Consider the following 22,741-nt stretch of genomic DNA (forward strand, 5'->3'; position numbering starts at 1 on the left):
GCATCGTTAACAGCTGTTTTCTAGCTAATAAACTGTTGTAAGTATTCTTTTAGATTTGGTTTTGATTGGCGTTCAATGGCACTAATTATTGCATTACAGTAGTACCGGTAATTATTTAAAAAGTGGCTATGTAAAGCAATGAGGAGTTTGCTTTTTATGAGGTCACCTGAAGTCTATAGTAGAAATAATAATAATTCTTTATTGTTGTAAACAATTTAAAAAATTGTATTGCAAAAGTCATTTCTAAAATATTATTTTATACATTAATGCTACCTTAGTTAATCATAAGTATACTCAATTACAAAGGTATAAGAAACATTACTGATGTACAAGAGTTGCTCCATGTGCAAGGAGAATGTAAATATCAGGGCACAAACAAGCAATTTTATACCAATATTCTGAACATAATTCTGCTGTTGTCAGTTGACTAAAACAACTAAATTTAAGTAACTTTTTTGCATTAATTTTAATAAATTAACCATTTGTCTCTTTCTCCTATTTTCTTACGTTTATGTATCCTACCTTTACTCCTAATCTTCCACATTGGTACTCCTACATCACTATATTTCTCACACCATTCCTTCCTTCCTGCTCACTTCTCAAATCCGTTTCTACCTTTATAGAACATTTTGTATTCTTTTGGTTTTAACTTTTCAGACAATGTTTTTGCTGTTTCCGGGATCCAAAGAACTATGAGAAATTTCACCTGATAACCCAAAGTATTATATTGTTGGTTGTGAAACAGTTGAAAGCCTACAAGGGCCAAGATGTGATAGAATCGGACACTTCACAGAATGAAGAAGTAAAGAAAGGTGGAAAAGATGGTGGAAGCGAAGTGAAAATTGTTGAAGTTACAGATGAAAAAAATGCTTCTGATGAAGAAAAAGATAAAGGCAAGGAGGAAAACAATGATAAAAGCAAAACACCAGTGATTGAAGGTAAACACTTTTATTTTATTTTCAAAACATTGTTGTATCAGAGATTCTTATAAATTAACTTAGGAGTTTGTATTACAAAATCACGTTGTTACTCGAGTTCATTAAATATAATCGACCTTTGGTTTGCATTTTAATTTAATTTTTTTACCAATTAATTGGCTTTTTTTTAAATTATGTGTTTGTTTTATAAAAAATGTTGTCTTTGTTTAAAAAAATTATACATGCCAGTAAATATAATTAAACCTTTAACCAAATATACCAACAAACATTACACCATAACAAAAATGATTAAACCTTTTTAACCACAAGGATTAATATAGTTAAGTTAATAACTATGTTAAAACCATTTATTACTAACTTCATTTTCTGTTTGGCTGTTCCGCTTCTGGCAAACCCTAGTTTTAATTTTGTAAGTTAATATTTTAACAACTGTTTATTTAAAATTATGCTTTACACTTAGCTTTAATGTTTAAATAAACAATTTTTAATAAAAATGCATTTATTACAAAAGTACTATTTATTAATAAAACAATTTGAAACTTGTATTACAGATAATATGTTTATTTATTGTGGCAGTTATAGTTGGACAGAAACAAATTTTGAAATACTAATAAAAATAATAATAAATTTTGACAATTCACAAACTTGAAATAGTACTTACAATAATGCTTTCATTTTTCTGGTACAATTACAACTCAACCATAGTTTTTAATAGTTGTCCTCTCTTTGAAATGCCTCATCAAGACAATGGCAGTTATTTTATCCTACCTATTAAGGTCTTACAGCAAGAGAACATTTGGGCTAAGAATATTAAAAATCATCTACTAGATAACAAAAAGTTGTTGTAATTTTCCAAGTTACAAGTTTTGTTTTTGTGAAACGTACAGTAACTTTTATATTTTTTATATAAAAAGGTTTGTAGATCATATGTATACATTATGAACACATATACATTATGAATGTAGTCCTCATTAATCCTTTATTTGCATATGGCGCTAAATATTTATACAAGCTAAAATATTATTTAAATTACAAAACTGCATTAATCCTATTTTATAAATTTTAATTTTTAGTTTAGTGTGGCTTTATTATTGCATACTTCTCAAAACCTTTCTATGGCTACCATCTTTTATCCCTACAAAAAGTACCAAAAAACTAATTAGAATAAAATTTTGTGTTAAATGGTTAAAAATTGAGGTAAATATTTCTACCCTTTTAAAATTGCTGTCAGCTCATCATCTTAAAACATTTAAATATATCAAGAAATATGTTAGAAGTAAGTTGTTTTAAATTGAATAAAACAAGATTAAGAGGTTTCCAAGAAAATTGTTTACTATTTTTCTGTGTTGTTTATTAACAGATTAAATCATTACACAAATATGAATGGCTGCCATCTTGAAATTATTTTCAACAAAGCTGGCTAACGAGCTTATCCAAGATGTGTGTAAGAGGTTTTTCATGTCAAGTTTAGTCTAAATTAATAAAAATCATGATTAACTTTATTTATATGTTGGTAGAAGAGAAGAAAGATGTTTGGACAATCCAGGACATGGAGAAGTTACTGCACTTCCTGTCGAAGGTGTTCCTACTCAACTTCCCGCTGTACGCTGCATACAAGCAGAGTCTCCAAACTAAAATGGAGGAGCTGACGCAGCAAGAGGTCACTGTATTGAGCAATTTCTGTGATGTCCACGATCTTGAGATACCCATCCACCTGTTACGCAATGTCTGTCTGTTCTGCAGGTATTGAAACAATCTTTATATCCATATGAGCCCATTAATTAAAAGAATGTGGAGTGCTTGATGATCTTTATCAGGGTGGCCATTCGACGGAAATGTTCCTGTTGAACCAGGAAAATTAAAAAAACATTTTTTCTGTTTAAAAAAATTATGAAATCAAGAATAAATTTGACAGCTACGTGAATCAGGGTCAGATTAATCTCAAAACATTGTATTTTATGTGACGTAGTCCATGACACTGAGAATAAAGATTCATATATTTGTATTCATGAGCCCCATCTGTCGCCGGTTGATCCAAGGTTGACTCCACTAGCGTAGTGGAGTTTATGTTGGTTAGTTTTACCCCTGTGTTGTGGCAAGTCTCCCAAACACAAACAATCCACTGGACAATTAAAGTCAGCTGACCGATTGTCTCGGGGCCTCGGCCACTATATGAGCAGTAGGCTGTAAATGATAAAACGGCAGAGCAGTAGTAACCACGATATAATTGGTGTTTTTGAGTTGGAAGTTTTATTCAGTCACCGAAATGGGGTCTCTGGATGAAGTTGCCCAACGCTTATTGTTGAGTGAATAGCATTATGAAAAGACATGTGCTAGATAGATTGCATGTGCAGAACTGAGATTGTGTAGTGACAATATTATTGACTTGTACTGAAAGTTAGTGCACCACAGACCTCTGACTCGCAATGCTAGGTAGGAATCTGCCCCACAGTAACACTGTGTAATTGTTCTCTTTAGTTTTCCAAATTGGATACATGTATTTTTCAAACAACAGAAAGAAAAGTTATTACGTACACAATGTTATGTCAACACAATAAAAGACACAGAGATTAAAACTAAGAAGCTGAAAATTGTATATCACTAGAGACAAAATTTGCTAGATAGACTCTCTGCAGCTTTGTGGCATTTCCTGTAAATACAACTAGATACGATAACTGCCACCATTGCACTCGGCATAAAACAGTATTACAGTTTTTAATTTGGTTTAAAAATGGATTAGGGAATCGCAAATTTTCGACCAAGCAAAAACTGGGAATTTGAAATTAGGTTTAAGTGGTAACCGTGATTATTTCTCTAAATGATTATAACCTCCTTACATTACTCCATACTATCTTGACTCTCTTCTATACCTAAATATTATTTTTCAGCAATATTTATTTTTGTTGTAAAGTTGCTATAGTATATCACCGAACATTTAATCAATTTAATGTTGTAGACTGTTGTTTTTAGGAATATTCAAAGAAATCATAATAATAATAGCTACATTAACTTTTGTGTCTTAAACCAGTTTTTTTTTTTTTTTTTAAGTGGCTGATAAGATGTGTTGTATTTCAAATTTGTACTATTTAATCTTAAATGTGTGAAAAGTGCATATGAATTCGAAAATATACAAAAGAAAAGTAATCGTGTACATTAATTATTCATATAGTTTTCGTACATTACCCTAAAGTACAAAACAATTATATTTAATGAAGAGTTTTTCTGGTATTGGTATGAAAAAAGTGCTACAATTTTGTGTAGTAATTATAATTTAAATTTAGTATTTAAAAGACAAGTACAATTGAATATTTGTTAAGTTATGTACAATGCTTCTTGAACAGGAGCGGGGGTGTGGAAGCCATGACAGCATGTTTTGAACATCAGACTCTGCCATTACCAGTGGCACATGCCATCATTTCTGTGGTGTGCAACCTGAAACTGTGGCTCAACTTCCGCTCGATTATGCAACTCTTCATCCCTCTACGCTCAAAGGTGTTGCGTTACATGTGCAATATGGCGGACAAGGACTTGCGTTCACAGGGCATTAAGGCTATGGCAGGTTAGTTAAAATTTGCATTTTGCTATTCATTAAAAATAGTTAACAATTTAACTATTTCTTTGACATTCATGGTATGTTCTTAGTTATTGAGACTTTGGTGTGTTTGCAATAAACTATTCTTGTGGAAGAAAAATACAGTTTTATAAGAGCCTCAATTAAACCAAAGAAAATGGTGTATATATATATATATATATAAGTACTTTTTGCGATTCAATGTGTATTGAAATTATATATATATTTTTTTGTATTAATGATATTATGCACAAATATAATATGCGAGTTCATGATAATATCAAAATCTTATGTATGCTTGAAGAAACGATAAATAAAATTACAAAGAACTTCAAGTTTCTAAAATAAAGGCAATAATATGTGAATCCCGTTGTCTAACCTTCCATATGCTGATCCACTATATTTTTGCCACTTGTCATTAGCCTAATAAATGTAATATGGGTATATCATGTTGAACCTTAGCTCCCTGTCCGTAGCAGTCTAAACAACTAACTTACTTAACTTTCCTGCAGATTTCATGTGGAGTGCTGTGAAGGATCCCATGGACTCACCGGTGCAGTTCGACCGTGACGGACTGGACCTGGCATTCAAATACTTTACATCGTCGACACTCACCATGCGACTGGCAGGAGTTTCACAGATCAACTCCCACATCAACATGTTCAATGAGATGTGCAACAGTGAGAACATCATGGAGGTGGAGAATGTGGGGCAGAGTTTAGCCGCTTGGCTCATTGATAACAACATCATCTCACACATTTTTGGACCCAACTTGCACGTCGAGGTCAGTCTCAGTGTGAAATTCCCTCTTTCCTATAAAAAGCTTGTTTGACATTGAAGGAAAAGAAAAACGTTTTAAGTATATTTGTTCTATGGAATTTTGTCACAAATACCTCTAACCAAACACGATTTTAACACACAATATGATACAAAATTATCTGAAAATCGTAGTCCTATTTTTATTATCTATGCCGAGCCCCATTATAAAAGAATACTTCTATTGCTTCATTACTTTACCTGTTCATATAAGTGCTGAAGTAATTATATGTCTACAATCAAAACTATGTAACAGAGGCCATACATTATAATATGAATAATATACTATTTTATAGCTGTGACTTTTCCTTGTGTGAATAAATAACTTTGGATGCATAATAAGTAACACAAAATATTCTGAATCTTTATACAACCTTATCTGCAATTATTGTAATGGTATTTTTTTTAAAACTAAATTCCACCTTATAAAGATGATAACTTCCACAGAAATTATGTTCCAACAGTTATTTTAATTCATTTTGTACTCTTAAAATAATTGGTATTTAGCCTTAATTCTCCTGTGTATAGATGACAGCCATATTTTACCTTTGTTATATTGCAGGTTATCAAGCAGAGCCATGTGATCCTCAGTTTCCTGGCAATGGAGTGTAAGATAACCAATGAACACATTGACGTGATCTGGCAGGCCGCACAGCTCAAACACTGCAGCAAGCAGGTTCATGACTTACTGCCTCCACTGATCAAGAACCTAGAAGCCGGACCTGTGCTACACCTCTACCATCTTCTCTGCAAGCTAGAGCCGAAAGATCACACAGAGCAAGTATGTAAACTTTTACATTTGGAATTTTTCTATACCTGATCTAATTCTATAATAATAATAGAAGTAATTTGTTTAATAGCAAAATTTAGATATTCTCTTATCACATTTTGTACTTGCTGCAGCCTAGTAACTTTTTAGGCTGTTTCTAGATTATGGAGTATATTGTCTTTCTGCATATTCAGTATGTACTGTAGGCCTTGTTAGTTTCTTTCCTAATATTCATAATGTATTAGTTGATTCTTAGGTGCATAAATCAATAGAGACATTTCCCATAAAAATAAAATGTATGTAAGTCTCAATAATTTTGTAGGAATCAAAATAGAAGTGTTGCAAGAAGGATAAAAGTAATTAATATGAGATGTTTTTATAGGTTATGTTTTTTTAGTTTGAAAATGTTATAGACAACATTCTTTATTTACATATTCTTCAAGAACAGTTTTGGATCAAAATTAGTATGTAGGAAAGTTTCACATTGTGCAACATTGTTGGTAACAAGTCAAGTATAAATCAAGAACAAAAGTCATCAAAGGAGTAGAATGGTTGTTCTTTTAGCCAGCTGCTGAGCCATTGTCTCAAGCCCTGATCGTCTGACCCCTTCACTGCTGCTGGAAGATGGTTCCATAGCTTGTATCACATGTAGCTTGTCTTCTCTTAATATTTGGTCAGGTAGTAGTGTGTCGCATGTGGGCTATTCTACATGTATAGCTGTGATCCCGTCTTGAGTGGGTTCAGGGGTTTTTGTCCTGGCATATGTTACAGTTTTCAGTACGTACAAATTCACGATAGTTATGATTTTGAGCTTCTTGAACTTTTCCCTACAGGAGTCTCTGGGTGATAGATCACAAAGTGTCCTTATGGCTCTCTTCTATAGAACAATCACATGTTGCATGTTTGCCTTAGATGAGTTGCCCTAGACTAGTAACCCATATCGAAGATGTGTTTTGAAAAGTGAGTAATACGCTATTTTTGGCAGTGTTTAGGTCGTAATTATTTAAATGATATAGATTCCTGTTATTAAAGCACCTATAATTCACCATTTTGTAAAAACCTTAATCTGTAAAAAGGTTATTTTTGACAATGGAAGGATTGTGAAGGAAACCGGATTTTTCCGGACATCCTGCCATCCCCCCCTTCCCTTTTATTTCCGCCATCTTGTTTTAGCCAGCCGTGACGATTACCATTGGTTAGTCCCTCTGGTCAGTCGTAGGTGGTTAGTAGACGAGTGAAGACGTATTGTGACCTGTATTCCGTAGTTAAGTTTTAATGATTAGTGTTTTGTATAGTTTTTTATTAAGTGCATGTTTATAGAGTTAGTGAAGTTGACAAACAACATGTAGGTTGTGATTCCTGAGTTAGGCGTGCCACAACGCTTTGGTAAGATTTGTTTATTTTAACCTAGTTTGTAATTATGTATTAGGTTAGTTCTTTACCTGAAGAAGAGATCAGATTGCAGATCTCGAAACGTAGTGTTACTGATTTCTTGTTTCACTGAACGATGGCAAATGTCCAGAAAAATCCTGTTTCCTTCACTGTAAAAAGATTTATCACTTGGTATTATTCATCCTTCCACTACCATCTCTTTCAACCCTCACCAAAACTAGCACATATTGTTTTGATGTTCTATTCCTTTCTTAAAAGAAATTCCTTAATGATTCCATGGCAGATCTATATACGTATATTGTTTTAAATATGTAATTTAGCCTCCAGTTGACATTAGTGTTTGTTTTATTATTTTTAGAGTCTCTATCTGGCCTCAACTATCATAAAGTTCCTATGGTCAAGCAATGGATCGTACAATGGACTAGGTGAGCCTCCTGGTAGCTTCGTCTGTCTCACAGGATATGCAAAGGCAACCCAACGTCAAATGAGCAGCTCTGACAACAGCAACTCAGAGGTTAGTTTTCCAATCACATTTATTGAAGACAGTGAATAATTGATATGACAAAATTTCATGTCTGATATAATATTACAATAATTCATAAACTCAAAAGTGCAATAATATTTTTATTTAGTTAAGTGCAATAAATGAAATTTTGTACAGTTAGGTTTATCTTCCAGGGTGACACATCTGAGGGTCACAAGAGTGACAGTGATGGTAGTGATGGCCCAACCCCTCGGAAACGACAGAAACAGAGGAAAGCTGCTGTCGGTGAAGAGGATAGTAGCGATGGTAAGCTAGAATTTTCATTAAGTAATTGTTTGGTCATTTCTTACATATTTAAAATAAAATATTATCAAACATGTTTTGGTTTCTAGAAGTAGCTTTAGGCACATTTCTCACTAAATTTATTAATTTGTTACAGCTGAAAGTATAAAGGTAGAAGATTTAGATGAAGATGAAGCATCAGCCAATAAAGAAACAGCTGGGAAAGGAAGCTCTCCTTCTGTCAGGCGGGTGAAGCGAAAAATTTCAGGGTAAATAGTTAAACTATTTATTTTCTTTGATATTTGCAAACACTCTTATAATAATAAAAAAAATACAAACAAGTAATTCCTTTTTCTCTGACCCTGAAGTCAAATGATTGATTTCATTCATGACTTCAGAGTTCAGTTCTCTAATCATGAAGTTGCAGGCTCAATTCCTGGTGAGACAAGCAATTAATAATGGACCACTCCTAAAAAGGGAAAAAATCAAATTAATAAACACATCTTGGGCTTAATGCTGAGACTTCAGTTTTATTATGACTAATCCTCAAAGTTATTTTCTTTAACTTTAAGAGAAAATGCATAAAAGAGATCAATAAAAGTTCAGTTTTGTGTTGAAATGACATAACCTTTCAAACTTACTACCTAATGATAGTGCATGGGAGGGTGTTGCTACTTCATGGAATCAAAGAGGGCACCTATGATTCTCTCTCAGATATATGCTTCCAATCTTTGAGATTATGTGTGAGAACATCTTTCTCAACACACATGTGCAACAAACAAGAAAGAGCCATTAACAAGATTTTTCCTTCAGCCTAAATTGGGATCTACTACGAGTCATCCATTATGTCTTCTACTCTATAGAATACAGTTCCAACTGTAGTGTATTTAGTGTGATAAATACTAAGTTTGTAGTGTACCCATAGCAATATTTAATGTCTGCATCAGTTATGTTGGCAGTATGTATTATCAGGCGATGTATCATACGATGTGGTCTGATACGAATAAAGAATGCTCATAGGCTGCTCTCCTGTGACGTCACATCACGCCACTACCCTACAACCAACGGTTCAAGCTGGCTAGCCAGCAGTCCACCACCAGACACCGTCATGTAACCTCCGTGTCCCGTCCGTTCCTTTATGAGCGGTCTTAGAGCAATGGTACTCTAAAATGTAACATCTTATTATTTATCCCGACCCATATAGTGAACAGTGACGACCCGCATATCTTACACCAACACACTTTATAACATTTTAATTCTATCTTGTTTATGGATCTGGTGGCTTCCTAAATAATTTTTTTGTTAATAGGTGTTGGGTAAACTAAAACATGTCAATATTTTGAATTCTAATAGTCTTATTATTACTGTTGTCATCCTTGTCACCACTTATTTTCGTTTATGTTGTGTACAACATCAAATACCTTACCCAACTGTTAGAAACACCCTTTGTCTGTATGGGCCTCTACTAAAAATTAATAAATAAATCCACTGTGTTGTAGGAGGACTCCACATGATCCTAAACTGACGAAGCAGAATGTTAAGCACGACAAGGCTGAGTTAGGCTCATCAAATGCAATACGAGAAAGAATGAAACTACATAGGCAACAGAAGGCAATCAGAGGTAGTTGAAATTGACTGAGAATAATAATATACTGTGTAGCGTAAGAATATAATTTGTTATCCATTAGTTTCTAAGAATATAAAATGTTGAGTATATGACAACATTTAAGTTTCTAGGAAAATCATTACTTTAATGTTGTGATCTATTCAGTAATAATGTCTTGTAAACAGAGTGTATAGTTTTGAAAAACACTAAACAGCAGTCTTTTAGTAAAAGATTATCACAGAAAGAGCTATTTAAGTTTCAAGACTTTATATTCTTAAAAAGAGTTTTAAAATTCAATCTGCTGTTCTCCTCAAGAAATAAATTTTATTAGCGATATTAAAATAATAACTATTATTTTATTATTATTTTTAAGATACCAATTTTGAATATAACCAATTACCAATGAAGAAATATTTGTAAAGTAGCTCATATTTAGAGTAGTTTTGTTACCTCTTTATTTATGGTTGCTGGGTCTACTTTTTGCTTATAACATTTCTGAAAAAATGTACGTTTGTCCAAAAATGTTTTTTTTCTCAATTTAATACTGTAGATTTCTAATTGCAGAGAAAATGAAAGCCATGGACCACCAACATCAAAAGGACGAGAACAGCAACTCAGTGAAAATGGACGAATGCTCAGAAGAAGAGGAAGATGAGGAGGAGGAAGACGAGGATGAGGAAAGTGAGAGCGAGGAGGAGGGAGTCATGATGGCAAGTCGACTGGCACTTGATCCAGAGGCTGTCAAGGTGGTCACAGACCAGGAAGTGCCCAACTTAATGCTCAGGTAATTGGCAGATGCTATCTTGTATGTTCTTCATGAAGTTAATTACAAAAATATAACCTTGTATTGTCAATATAGGTGTAATTTCAAAATTCACTTTTTCAAGAAGCACATGAATTGATATTTTGTTAGTTGGTAGATTCAAGTTTGTATGTTTCTTATGAAGCTAATTATGGTAGTTTAGTCTTGGATTGATAATGTCGGTAGTGGGCTAAAATACAGTCCTGTAGAAAGTGCACAAATTGATTTTCGAAGTGTTAGATAATTTCATTAATTTAATTACTTGAAGGTACTATCTTAAGTACATGAGTCATATTCATATGTGTCTTCCTTCCTTGAAGTTGGGCTTGTTGTCCCGTCCCCGTCATGGTGCGTAGATCTCATTGTCTTGTAGGGGTTCTCTTCTCCAGTTCTCAAATTCTTCTATGGAGTAGAAGGGTCTTTCTAGGAGCCATTTGACTAGCAAGTTCCGCATCTCCTTGGTACAGTTAGTGTTTTTTATTTTTTCGGGCAGGATGTTCAAGAATTTGGTCCCTTTATAAGTTGGCTGCCTTTCAAAGAGTGCCAATCTGTGTTGTGGTAGGGTATAGTGGCTGGCTGTTCTTGTGTTGTGAGTGTGCACATTGTAACCTCTTTCAAGTTCTTGCTTGATGGCATACATTACTGTTTCTATTATGTATAGAGAAATGACAGTTAGTATTTTATTTTGCTTGAAAGCTCTGCGACAGTGGTCTCTTGGATTGAGTCCAGCCAGTATACGGACTGCTTTCTTTTGTAGAATTAAGACTCTTTGCATGTTTGATTTTGAGGTGGCACCCCATACTGCTATCCCATATCTTAAGTGTGCTTCGAGGAGTGCAAAGTAGGCTGTCCTGACTGTGTCATCACCACTTATTTGTTTCAACCTTCTTAGTACGTATAGAGCTGAGCTCAGCTTCCCACATAGCTCGTTTACGTGAGGTGTCCATGATAATTTGTTGTCAATGGTTATACCTAGGTACTTAGCCTCTTCAGCCCTCAAGAGTTCTGGCAGTGGGACTACTTCATCTTTTCTTCGTCCAAAGATAATCTGTTGGCTTTTCTTCCTGTTGAGGACAAGATCATTTTGTTGACAGTATTTTTCTGTTTTGTTAAATACATCAAAAGACTCAGCTTCCAGATGGTCAGGTTCACTGTTTCTGTTCAAGAGCACAGTGTCATCTGCATACATCAGTGTTTTATAGAGTTCGTCTAAGAAGGAAGGGAAGTCACTGACAAATAGAATATACAGGATAGGTCCTAAGACCGATCCTTGCGGGACTCCTCTCTGTACGCTTTGGTGGTTTGAAATTATTGTTTGGATTGTTCCATTACAGGTTGTTCTGATTGCTACAGCTTGGGTTCTGTGTTTTAGGTAGCTTGCAAACCACGTCAGTGATGTTCCCTTTATTCCCAGTTGTTGTAATTTTCTGATTAGCATTTCATGGCTTATGCTGTCAAAAGCTTTACTAAAGTCAAGAAACACTGCTGTTGCTGTGTCCCCAGCTTCTATTGCTTGTATCAGATATTCAACCAGGTTTATTGTGGCAGTAGTTGTTGAGCGGCCTTTTATGAAACCATGTTGATCTTCTGGTAGTAGGCTGTTTCTGATGAGGTGGTCCAGCAATCTGACTAGCACAATTTTTTCAATTACCTTGGAAAAAGTTGAGAGCAGCGATATTGGTCTATAGTTTTCTTCTTTTGTTTTACTTCCCTGTTTGTGTTTAGGGTATATTTTAGCTTGTTTTAGTTGTATTTGTGGGAAAAATGCCTTGAGTGAGAGATTTGTTTATTATATGTACTAGTGGCTTTGTCGTTTCCAGTTCACACATTTTTAATATTTTTGAGGATATGTCATCCAGACCAGCAGAGTTCTTTGACTTTAATGATTTGATGATTTTTCTTACTTCTGACGGATTTGTTGGCCAGAGTACTAAGTTCTCAGGTGTGATCTGGGGGTCTAGTAGTACCTCAGTGCTTCTGTGGTTGTTTGACTGAGAGGTCAGTGTTTTGTTTGCTACATTTACAAAAAAAGTGTTTAGTTGGTTTGCAATAGCTTCGGATTCTGTTATTATATTACCGTTTATTTCCAATTTAGAGAGTTCTGCTGTTTTGGTCCTGTTGTTCTTCTCTTGATTTATTGATTTCCAGATAGCTTTTGCCTTGTTGTCAGAGTTCCTGATGAAGTTGTCAGTTTGATGTTTCCTAGATTGTTTAATGTGCAGGTCATAGTCTCTTTTCTTAACTGCTGCGTCAGTTTTTAGTTCAGCTCCACCTGTTCTTAGGTATGCTTCTTGTGCTTTAATGAATCTTTCTTTCTTTATTTTTAATTCAGGGTCCACTGGTATACAGGTTTTATTCTGGTTCTTTTTTCTAGTCTTGATGTATGGGCACGCTCTGTTCAGGTTGTAGGTAATTGTTTCAATAAAAGTTTTCATAAGCTGCATCTGCATTGTCCGACAGTAGAACATCCTCCCAGTTTTCTCTCCCAATCAGGTTTTTAAAAAGTCTTAGGTTTCTGTCATTCAGGTGTCTTTGTAGAGTAATCGTTCTTACATTTTCTTGTCTTGTGATATTTAAGGTACAAAGTTGTCCTGTGTGGTCAGAGATATGTGCATGAAGAACTTCTGCCTTGAGGTTGTCATTCGGTATATTTGAGCAGACCATGTCTATAGATGTAGCACTGTGGGGAGTTATTCTTGTTGGTGGAAGAGCAGTCCTTGTTATGTTGTACTCTGCTAGTAGTTCATCGAGTTTCTGTTGCTTTGTGTTGAGTGTTAAACAGTCTACATTGATATCACCCATAACAACCACAGTGCTATTCCATTCAGGAATTGTATTCAGGACATTTGCAATTATTTCTGTTGCAATTTCAAAAACTGTTCTCTGGTCTGTATATTCCAATAATATAGTAGTCCTTCTGCAAGATAGTTATTTTAATAGCAGCTAGTTCACATACTAGTTCAAGGCTGTAGTGTGAGACTTCTAAACACGTTGCTTCCTTTTCAAGCTTCTCGTTTACGTATATAGCAACACCTCCTTTAATATGGTTTTGTCTACAGTAGTTTGAAGTTAATGTGTAGCCTTGAAGCTTGGTGTTTTCCAGATTGCCTTTCATTAGGCCATGCTCTGTAATAATGACTACATCTGGGGTGATTTCTGTAATAAGTTCATTTAGGATATCTATTTTATTTGAAAGCCGGTCTGCGTTTTGATGAAATATTGTTAGTTTTGTTTGTGGGATTTGAGAGTTACTGCAGTTGATGAGTGTTTCTGTTAAATGGTTTGTTGGTGTTCCTGAGTTTTCTCTAAAAAATTTTTTTCAGTGGTGTGAGGCTTTCCATTGAGGTGTATAAAAAATGTTATGTTTTTATTGTAGAAATCCTGTATACTCTGATCTTCTGGACGTTTCATTGCAGTTATCGGAGGTTTTCTTGTCTTAACTGGTTCGTTAGTTGTTTTATCTGGCTGGCATCTCTCTACTAGAAAATGGTGGTTTCTTTGAGGATTCAGTGGAAGTGTGGTTGTGTTTAGTGCTTTCGAGCAGTTAGGTTGCACTTCGTTGGTAGTGTTTGCTTGGAGTTCCACATATTCAGGATATGAGGGAGGCATTTTCTTTCTTCCATTGTTCTGTATTGGTTTGTGTGAAGTTTTTCCAGCTAGATTGTGTCCATCTCGTCGATAGGGTACAGTAGTGTTAGAAACTGTAGTCGTAGTGCGCTGGTGACATTTGGCTACTTGAAGGGAAACGCTGTACATGCTATTTTTATATACAGATTTTTTACACTCTCCTTTGGTTATTTTAACGGGTTCATTTTTATAATTATTATGCATCCTTGTGTTTTTTTCATTTGTGGAGATGTTATTTGTTAGCTGTTGTTGGGTAGACAATCAATTAGCGATTTAAGAGAGAGTTCCATATTTTCTTGTTTTATTTTTATTTCAGTCAGCATTTTTATTAATGGAGAATCTCTGTTATGTTCATTTTCTTCTATGGGAACCGTTTGTGTTTCCATGTTCTTGCAGTGTTTTGTGTCTCGTGGTTTGTCTGTTAGTAGGTCCTGTTTTATGCATTTAATTTCGTTGCGAAGGGTTTTAGTATCTAGTTCAAGTTTCTTTATTATGCTTTCTTTATCATTATCGTATTCTTCAAAGTTACTTACAAGTTCATTTCTGTATTGTTTTTCTTTATTTAATTGCTTTTCTGCTTCGTTTAGCCGTTCAACTAGGGTATTGTTTGTGCTTATTAAGATTTGTTTTTCATTTAATAACTCTTCCATTTGTTCTTCCAGACATGTTAAGTCCTGTTTTTCAGAGTTCTTTATCTTAAGAGCAAGATTTGAGTTAGTGAAAGTTAGTTTGTTTATTTTCTCTCTTAGTGCATTGTTTTCCACGAGGAGTGTGTTTCCCATTTCAGCAGCCAGTGTGAGGGAGGTTTCAAGGTCTAAGTCCTCCATGTTGTAGTTTATTAGTTTTGAGTTAATATCCTCAATAGTAGTAATAGTAGGAGTTTGAGGTGTATTTTCCCCATCAATTGTAGGTATCTGAGTATAATCATCAATTTTTTCTGTGCCTTGTATGTTATTAAGTTCAGTTTTTAAGTGCTTTGCTAAAAAGTTAAGATTATTATAAATAGTAGATATGTATGTTTCTTCTCGGGTAGGTGATAAAGGACTCTGAAATCAGTACATTGGTTGCTCAATAGCATGTGTTATACCCTTTCGAAACTGTCCAAAAATTAAACTTACTAGCCAAAAAGATTACTAATATGATTGTAACTCTGTAATGCATGTAACTAGAATGATAATTTTGTCGCTGATTTATTCACTATGAAATCCTCTTTTCATGTTATATAAGTACAAAAAGTTTGTAAAGATTTTAAATTGCTTTTTACCGTAGGAAACAAAATTAAAATGTGTAGAAAGTAAGTTTTTCTAATTGACTATGAGTAGAAGAATTTTTTAAAATGTAACTTAAACTTCATTTGGAGGTTTGCTAACTGTTCTACTATTATTTATGTGTTCACTATCATAGGGAACACTGTACCGGCCTCGTCAGTTGACCGCATCACCCGGTACCAGTTGAGTTGTAGGAATTGGTTATACTATTTTTATACTATCTGATATATAGGATGTATAATTTTTTAACCTAGGTAGTAAAATTAAAAAGTTAAAATAATACAGACTTTAAAAGACTAGTTTTTTCCTTTATTTTTGATTTTTATTATGCTTTAAAATGTTGTTTTCACAAAAAGTTTGTGTTCTGTAATTGTTTGCCACGGAATATTTAGGTTTATGTAGCAAAACAATGTTGTAGTTGTAGATCACTCAAATTTCATTTACTCACCATAAAGTAAAAAACACATTGTATCAGCATTAAAACGTAACTAAACAAACAAATTTCAATGTAATAAGACATAAGGAACCATCACCATCAACTTGATCCATCAATTACGTAATTGGAACAGAACAAGGAACTGAACAAGTTACGTGCTAGTCAGCAGCTGATGAGTGAAGTATCTCTTTCGTAACTGGGCATATTTTAATTGAAGCTGATGTTATATTTATGTACAATCATAAATAACACGTAGATTCAATTTTGTATAAAGAATATTACATTATTATTACTTAAATGTCAGTTATATAAATGTCCAATGGATCGTACATTGTTCTCCAAAGAGTTAAAAGACTCCTAGAGGATTGTCACCTATCCTCTAGCATTGATAAGATGGGTCATTGTCTTTTGGAGAAATCCCAATCTTCACACCCCTTTGTATATAGCAGCTCGAAGTCCTACTCCATATGAACCCAACATAAAAGTTACACTTTCTTAAGAACATTAAGGAATGCCATAGTCATTGAGAAAAAATCTTGATGTCCTCTCCATAACAAGTTTTACAGAAATAAATTAGAACTATGACATGAACAACAAAGTGTTCCCTAGAATCATTAAAATGGGTGAGTAATTTTAAGAAATCTTTATCTCTGTACTGAAAAATACAGAATTTTGTTGTTGAATGGACTATAAAGAAAAATATGCCAAAATTTTTGCAAAATTCTGACCGTAATTGACTTAATACACTCCCAAAACTACAGTTATTGAGTTCTTTAATAATCTTGTTATAGACAAGGGTCAGACTATATCCAGCTGGTGAGCAGACAGTCACCAGACTGTGGACAAACAGCTGTCATGACAGAACTGGCCAGCCTGGTGCAGAACGCCCCTCACTGTCGTCCCTTTATCACCACCTCATTCCAGCCCAATGCTCAGTAAGTGTCCATCATTACACTTTCGTCATTGCTGACTGAGTAGGTTTTTTTTAGTTTTATCCAGGGTGTCAAAGAGTCAATCTGCCTACTAATTTTATGAAGATTGCAGGTAGGAAGAGAATAAAGATTTATAGGTCAATCACCTACCTTTGACTGGCATATTCAAAACTTTGTGAAGATAACCCTGAAGGCCACTTCAGCACCAAAAATCAATCTATCCCTTAACAATTTCATTATAATATTACAAAATCAAAAGTCCTACTTCACTTTTGAAGTTCAAAATCTTTGTGTTATAAGGAATTTTATGGCAAAATGACGAGCCTCCATTAACAATTTTTACTCTCGGTAGAGATATCTGAACTTGATTTTAATATCTCTTTTTAGGGTTGAAGTGTTTAATGAGGTTTCATGTTGTAGTTTTAGTTATCTTGAAATTGCTTGCAGTGTAGAAAAACCTTTTTAAATTTCTGTAAGTAAATATTTTTAACTTTTAGCTGGTTAAAGATAAAATATTTAATGTGTTAAAAAGTTTGTTTTTTTATTTTCTTTTCAATATTGTAACCAAGCGTGGAAGGGAGGGTACTATTTAAACTTTCTGAATTACAGATATCTCTTCAAATTTTGAAAGTGATTATGTATTGAGATGAAAGAATGTTAATTTCAATATTTAGTAGTATATATTTTTTAAATCTCCAAGTTAAATAAGTGATTTCTTGAAAATTTACTTAAAAGTTAGATATTGTGTGTGTAAGCTTTAGTCATGCCCTAAGGTATGGATCAGTTTTGACCTAATTTGGAATGTGGGGATAGTTAAATAAAAAAAAGTATTTTTTATTTTTTGAAAATGTTTGATAAATGTTTTTACCAAAAATATATTAAAACCGCTTAGACAATTTTGATTAATAGTTCATTTAATTGTTGAAAATGGTTTTTTACCACTCCTATGTAACAATTTCTTTTTATTTTAATTTTGTGTTAAAATACTGTATAACTAAGTAACAGCCATGAGGATTCAGAGTATGTCTAAACCTTTACATTGTTTGAGTCATACCACACCATTTCTAGAACTGGTTTACCAAAAACAGAGTACAATATGGTAAATAAAAATAGAAAGTTTGTGGCATCTTTTGGTGTTATTTATTGTTTATGCAAGCGTCCAAAAATCAGTATTGGTGAGGAGTTTTAGCCCAGCTTGAATATTAATTTTCCCTACTCAACATGCAATATGAAACATTTATTCCTTAGGCAACATCAGATATCATGCTCTCCATCTTTTACAGTTATTCATTGACAACCAAATTCTAATTGTTTAGTTTTGGCTGTTGACGGCTGATCATTAATTTGAACATTTTTACTGTTAAGATAAGATTTATTGCACAGAACTAGGAGGTAACAAAAAGATAGGAATTCAACTGCCAATATAATATTAACAACAGTAAAGATTAAAGTTTCTAGGGTATGTAATTTATGTAAATAAGAACAACTGTTTGAAAAATGGACCTTGAGGATACACATGTTTAATTATCAAACCCCTAAAGTAGTAAAAATAATACAATAAGACCAAAAATCTCAGTATTTATAAACAGTGTTATGGCCGAATTGAAACATTTGGTTGAAATGACTTTAGTCAACTCATAAAGTATAAAAGATTTTTTTATTTGTAATAGATCAGTATTTAGTTAGTTGGTGAGTTTGTTTTGAAATTTTATATATATATATATATATATATATATATATATATATATATATATATATTCACAGTAGATTTTACTCTATAATAGTACAATATTTTAGCCATATCCAATAGTACATTATGTAAAAAATGTATTAACAGTTCATAAGAAACTTATTTCATTGACTTGCAGTGAAATGATGGAGGAAATTTTGAGTGTGGAGGATGGTGATGGGGATGGAAGCTTATCTTCAAGGATGAGCAACAAGTCAGAGAAGAACATGGCTGACTTTGATGGAGAGGAGTCTGGATGTGATGAGGAACTCGCACAGTTTGCTGCTAGAGCACAGGTTTGTCTAATTTTAGACCAGCAGATGTACTCTAAAAGAAGAGATTTTGCATTCTATCAACTGTATTCTCAATTATTTGAAAATGTTTTCCCTTATGTAGTTTTGAATTATTTCTGTTACTCTTCTACCTTTTTTATGCAAATGGAACCCACCTTCAGTAGTTTTTATTTCACAATGCGCCATATTTGTACAAGGGTAATGCAAAACCTTTTCTTTCTTCAGCTCTAGAGACTCCATCAACATTATTCTTTTAATAAACTGTACTATTAAAAATAACACAACAAAAAATACTCAACATCCTGTAACCTTCACAATCTCAATGACAATTAATGTGTATACCAACTCAAAACATGTACTGTCCGCATCTGACTTGTTTGCGCGCGCGGGGGTGAGGGGGGTGAGGATGAGGACTCCCCTCCACAGGCAATACGTCACTGTTGTCCCGGCAACGGCGCTACTAGTCACCTCCGCACATTCGCCCGCGAATACCTTGTAGTAGAGAGTTGTAATTTCACCAGTGCACCTCAAATTTGTATTATTATGTTTTAATGTATAACACAGTGTAAATTCATTAGGTGAAAGGAAGTTTAATTTAATATAGTGTATATTTGTGAGTTTTTAGCTTTTCAAAATGGCTTCGGTTCGCTAGAAGGGACAGACAATTCACAGTGAGGCAAGGGTTGTTATAAGGCGAGATATTCAAAAGTGTGATGAAGAATCAAATACGGGTACTCTCCAACATAGACTGAAGCAGAGTAATATCCGGGTAGCTAATTACACGGGTATATCAGTGCGAAGTGTAACATCTATAAGGAAAGAAGGTGACGAAGCCGGTAATGAAGCCTTAAGTACTCCTGGGAAAAAAAGACCATATTCAGAGGAAAAAAAATTTCACATCGATGAATTTGACCAGAGAGTGATTCGTGATACTATTAATGATTTTTACATTGTACAAAAGAAAGTGCCAACGGTACATAAATTATTAACGGCAATTAAAGAAAAGATTAACTTTCCTTGAGGAGTACACACTTTACGACGCTTACTTCGTACCATGGGGTTTAAGTGGAAGAGATGTGGAAAAATCAGGAACGTTTTAATAGAACGGCCTGATATAGTAAACTGGCGTGCTCGTTATTTGCGAGAGATACAGAAGTGTAGACACGAGGGTAAAGTTATTGTGTACCTAGACGAGACGTGGGTGGACAACAATTTAACTTTTGGAAAATGTTGGAGTGGTCCTGGTGTTTCCTGGCGTCTTGACAAACACGAGTTCATCTAATAGACTAATAGTGGTTACTGCCGGCACGAAAGATGGATTTCTTCATGACTGCAATTTAATTTTCAAAGCTGGCAGAGCTACCGGTGATTACCATGGTCAAACGAATGGCGTTAATTTTGAACGATGGGTTCACGAAAAACTATTGCCACATCTTCCAAAAAACAGCATAGTTATCCTTGATAATGCACCATATCACTGCCTTCAGGACAATAAAACCTCCTTCTAAATATGCAGTTAAAAATGACATGGTTGAATGGTTAATTAAAAATAATATAGCTTGTTCCACGACTATGAAAAAATTTGAACTGTACAATTTAATAGTGCAACACAAACCTCCACAAAAGATTTTCCCTATAGATTCTTTACTAAAGGCACATGGACATTTAGTAATCCGTTTACCACCTTATATGTGCGAGCTAAATCCTATAGAGTTAACCTGGGCTACCATGAAATGCGAAATTAAAAATCACAATATCAAGAATCAAGAATCAAGAATCTGTTTATTGTCGTCCCACAATATTACAATGCATTGACAAAGTCATTTTGTTATACATTTACACAGTATAACAAGATAGTATAAAATAAAATACATACTAGACACTTATGGTTAAAAAGTACAAGTCAAAAGGAAATAAAAATCTAAAAGGCTAAATCGTCTATACTACACAGAAGCATTTCATCTATACTATAAAAGGCTTTTTCTTTTAACCACTTAATTACAACATTTTTAAAGTTTTTACAGGTAACATCCTTAGCAGACATAGGCAGCTTGTTAAACAGTTTGATACCAATATAAGAGTATGCGTGCTGAGTTTTTGTTAGTCTAGCGTGCTTTAGGTCAATAAGGTCTCGTTGTCTAGTGCAGTAGTCATGCTTAGAGCGTTCTAAGTTTAAATAAATCTAGATTTTTCCTTAACATACATTAAGCTTTGCAAGATATAAATGGAAGGAACAGTGAGTATACTATGCTTTATAAATAGTGGCTTACAAGAGTCAGTGACATTAAAATTAAACATTATGCGCAAAGCTTTCTTTTGGCATGAGAAGACCTCCTTAGCCCCACCTGAATTTCCCCAAAGAAAAGTTCCATACAAAAGATGTGAGTGGAATAATGCAAAGTATGCTTTCATTAATAGACTACAGCTTGTACAGGTTTTAAGTTTTTTTTAGTAAAAATATAACTCTAGACAACCGAGCACAAAGAGCATCTGTGTGATGTTTCCAGGTAAGCTTAGAGTCTAAGTTAATTCCAAGTAGCTTAACTGACTTAGTTACAGAACTGGTGCTTAGGCTAAAGATGATGTTTTCTGTCTTATCTTCATTCACACATAGGCCATTGGCAGAAAACCAGATGTTGGACCTTTCTCTCATATATGTGATCATGGCTGCATTGATTTCAGGATTTAAGTTAGAGCACATTAACGTAGTGTCATCAGCATAAAGTACACATTTATTAGGAACAAAATTTGGAAAATCGTTAATAAAGACAGTGAATAAGAAGGGACCCAGGACAGAGCCCTGGGGAACCCCGCTTACCACCTGCTTAAGATCCGACCTCTGTTCGCCTATTTTAACAAACTGGTATCGCTGTGATATATAAGAAGTTATAAGTGATAATTCGTTACCTTCAACTCCATAGTACTTTAGTTTCTTAATAAGTTTCTTGGTGAGGCACAGTATCAAAAGCCTTGCTTAAGTCCAATAGCAAAGTGTTAACTTCTTCTTTATTTTCAAAACTATTAATAATATATGAGACAACACTCTCAACAGCCTTAATAGTAGATAAGCTTTGCCTAAAACCAAACTGTGCAGATAAAAGCAGGTGGTTAAATTCAAAATAATACTCAATTTGACACTTAATAATATATTCAACCAACTTAGATAAGACAGGTACCAAGGCAATAGGTCTGTAGTTATTTACATTATTTTTATCACCTTTCTTATAAATAGGGACAGTGACTGTTACTTTTAGGCACTGTGGGAAGAGTCCAGCGTTGAACATCCAGTTTACAAGAAAAGTAAAAGGATACAAAATTTCACAAATTATTTTTTTAATTACAAAATTGGAGAGTCCAAAGACATCCTCAGCTCTTGAGTTACTAAGCCTAGTGGTTGTCTTAAGAATATCAGTAGGATTTACAGTGTGCCATTTTAAAGATGGTGCCTTAGGTCCATTTATGCCAGACGACTCTATCATATCACTGGAACTAGCTGTATTTAAGCCTAAATTAACATTTGTACTATTTACATGACTAGAAATATTTACAAAATAGTTGTTAAATTCATTAACAGAGATAGGAGGTAGCGTTTGAGAGCATTTTTTTGAAGCACGCTCTGTTTCTGTATTAATTACTCTCCAAGCTGCTTTGCATAGGTTATGCGACTGTAATATGAATTCATCATTGGCGTTCTTTTTTTGCTAAGATTATCTGGTTCCGATATAACTTCTTAATTCTCCTATGGTTTTCTAATAGGTCAGGATTAATTTTACATTTTTCATAACTTACATCAAGT

At 34.0% G+C, this 22,741-nt stretch overlaps 1 protein-coding gene across 1 annotated transcript in view; it reads left to right on the forward strand.

Annotated features, from left to right (window-relative positions):
- The window catches only part of LOC124372605 (ubiquitin carboxyl-terminal hydrolase puf-like), a gene marked incomplete at its 3' end in the record, with an annotated part of 52,320 nt that overhangs the window by 16,751 nt on the left and 12,828 nt on the right, over window positions 1-22,741 (forward strand). The window contains exons 3-14 of the mRNA XM_046831010.1: window positions 658-938; window positions 2,456-2,681; window positions 4,280-4,497; window positions 5,022-5,293; window positions 5,888-6,106; window positions 7,845-8,000; window positions 8,165-8,276; window positions 8,410-8,521; window positions 9,752-9,873; window positions 10,423-10,642; window positions 16,783-16,926; window positions 18,792-18,948. Coding sequence (XP_046686966.1) covers window positions 658-938; window positions 2,456-2,681; window positions 4,280-4,497; window positions 5,022-5,293; window positions 5,888-6,106; window positions 7,845-8,000; window positions 8,165-8,276; window positions 8,410-8,521; window positions 9,752-9,873; window positions 10,423-10,642; window positions 16,783-16,926; window positions 18,792-18,948 — 2,239 coding nt within the window. The remainder of the gene's footprint in view (window positions 1-657; window positions 939-2,455; window positions 2,682-4,279; window positions 4,498-5,021; window positions 5,294-5,887; window positions 6,107-7,844; window positions 8,001-8,164; window positions 8,277-8,409; window positions 8,522-9,751; window positions 9,874-10,422; window positions 10,643-16,782; window positions 16,927-18,791; window positions 18,949-22,741) is intronic.

Source organism: Homalodisca vitripennis, unplaced genomic scaffold (genome assembly GCF_021130785.1).
Source record: "Homalodisca vitripennis isolate AUS2020 unplaced genomic scaffold, UT_GWSS_2.1 ScUCBcl_3641;HRSCAF=9298, whole genome shotgun sequence".
NCBI lineage: Eukaryota > Metazoa > Arthropoda > Insecta > Hemiptera > Cicadellidae > Homalodisca > Homalodisca vitripennis.